This window comes from Austrofundulus limnaeus, unplaced genomic scaffold (assembly GCF_001266775.1).
Source record: "Austrofundulus limnaeus strain Quisiro unplaced genomic scaffold, Austrofundulus_limnaeus-1.0 Scaffold140, whole genome shotgun sequence".
In the NCBI taxonomy this organism is placed as follows: domain Eukaryota; kingdom Metazoa; phylum Chordata; class Actinopteri; order Cyprinodontiformes; family Rivulidae; genus Austrofundulus; species Austrofundulus limnaeus.
Window position 1 is genome coordinate 1145470 of NW_013952542.1, and position 2059 is coordinate 1147528.

The 2059-nt window shown below is 40.1% G+C and overlaps 1 protein-coding gene across 4 annotated transcripts in view; it reads right to left on the reverse strand.

The window, feature by feature from the left end:
- Nucleotides 1-2059, reverse strand: part of chd3 (chromodomain helicase DNA binding protein 3) — a gene marked incomplete at its 5' end in the record, with an annotated part of 53635 nt that overhangs the window by 12434 nt on the left and 39142 nt on the right. For all 4 annotated transcript variants that reach the window (XM_014016194.1, XM_014016191.1, XM_014016192.1 and 1 more), the window contains 1 exon segment: nt 1095-1290. In XM_014016194.1, the coding sequence (XP_013871648.1) occupies nt 1095-1290 (196 nt within the window).

The window sequence follows — 2059 nt, forward strand, 5'->3', positions numbered from 1 at the left end:
TATAGTTTATTGTTGCTGTATTATTTATGGCAAATCACTCTGGGTGATGCACCCTTATACACACACACACACATACTATATTAGGGGTGCAACAATACAGGAAATTCACAGTTCGGTTCGATACTTTTGTCTCACGGTTCAATATTTTTTCGATACAAAAAAAGAGAAATTTCCATGCCCCTTTTAACTTGTAATTTATTTATATTAACTATGAACATTTGTTTAACCTCAAAAGTACAGTTTTTTTAATTAAATGTTACTGAAAGAGCAAGTTTCTCAGTGGATCTGCACTCAAAAATGCAGCCTATGTGGAGTAGTCGAACACAGATCCACTGATCCTTTAACACAGAGCATCTTCAGAAGACAAGTTGATAAAATAAATTTTAAAAATCTGTATTGTTTGATACAAGTGTGTATTGAACCTAAAGCCCTGTTTGATACGGTTCGATACGGGTACATGTATTGTTGCACCCCTAATATAAATATATATTTTTTATATTTAGTCTTGACTCTTTGTGTTTTAGTCTCAACTGTAACCCATCACCATCCTCCTCCCCAGAAAGCATTGCATCAGTAACAAAATGGCAATGTGCTTAAGAGAAAAATATAATAAACGTACATTTTTTAATTTATTAGGATTTTCTTGTGTCACAAACAACATCTTTTAGTAGAATATTGCAATAACAACACATGAAGGCTAATGTGCTAGCAGTCGGAGATCTCTTTAACAGTAACCTTMCTTACTGTATCTATGCTACTTTAATTAGTAATTGATGTTTACGTACAGCTCATAATGATGTATTTTCAGGATATTGTGACTCCTGCTCTGTCATCACCTCCCCTCATGAAAATCACCCACAGAGCTGAGTCATTCATTAGCATAAGATGAGAAATGCAGCTCAAGAGCTGAGAACTCCAGCAACAGRAACGACTGCATAACAAATTAGCTGATTTCTTTTTATTTCTGACATGATTTTTGCTCCACTTTCCTCTAGACCCAGTTGGAAAATGTGACTTGCTCTGACTAAAGGCTGTTTGTGTTTTAATTCCTTGAGGTGTTTTTGTTTTTTAAGTTTCTATAAATCATTGCTGACCTTTGTGCAGGACGGCGTTGGCCGGCTTGTTYCCCGCCAGCGACTCCTTGCTGAGGTGCTGGTGCGACTCGGCCAGGCACTCCACCTCTGCGAAGCGGGCGTTGAGCGCCATGGCTGGGTGGCTCGGGTCCTGGGTCATGTTCAGGTACGCCGCCCGCCGCAGCTGCTCCTCTATGACCAGSGCCTGCTCTAACAGCTACCAGACACAGGGGAGAGAAACTGGATTTATTTTATATGCTGCAAAACTGCATGTAATGTTGTGAACAAGCTTTGACCAAAACAGCTACAATCCATTATTTCTCAACATAAAATCATTTAGGGCTGCAGCAACGAATCGATAAAATTGATTATTAAAAGCGTTGGCAACGAATTTCATACGTTGTGTCGTGCGATTTATGCGTCCCTCACCGTGTTGCAGAGCCGTTTACGTCACTCGCAGAGCGTTGTCAATGCTGGCTGACCTAAATAAAGTTTAGGAAGAAAAAAACCCTACCTGTAAAGAGCCATCCTCTCTGACTCTCGAGTGAAAAGTAGAGACTTCGAACTTCAAAACAGTTTTTAAATTGTGTTGTTAGGCCAAGTAGATCTGAAGATATGATAAAAAGTATCTACCACATTTAATTTTTTAAAAAGACGGTCTGATTTGATACGAGCCGCGTCGCGAGGAGGAAACACGTGGAGGTGGGGGGGAACAGACCCAAATCCACCGTTTGTTTCTTCCTCCTCCTCGGGCCAAAAGTATAAAAACCCTCCAGTCTTTTCTGACTGAGGCCCAAAGTTATTTGTTGAGCAAAAAAAAAAGGTTCAGGATGAAGGAATAGAAAAAATAAACGATGCGATTGAGCAGCAGGTCTGCAGGGAGTGGGGAGTAGGAGGGGGTTGCTTCAGAACCGCTTTTACTGAGTCGAACAATGTTTTAGTCAGACAGAACCAACAAGAATGAAGCAAAATGTAATGAATTAGAG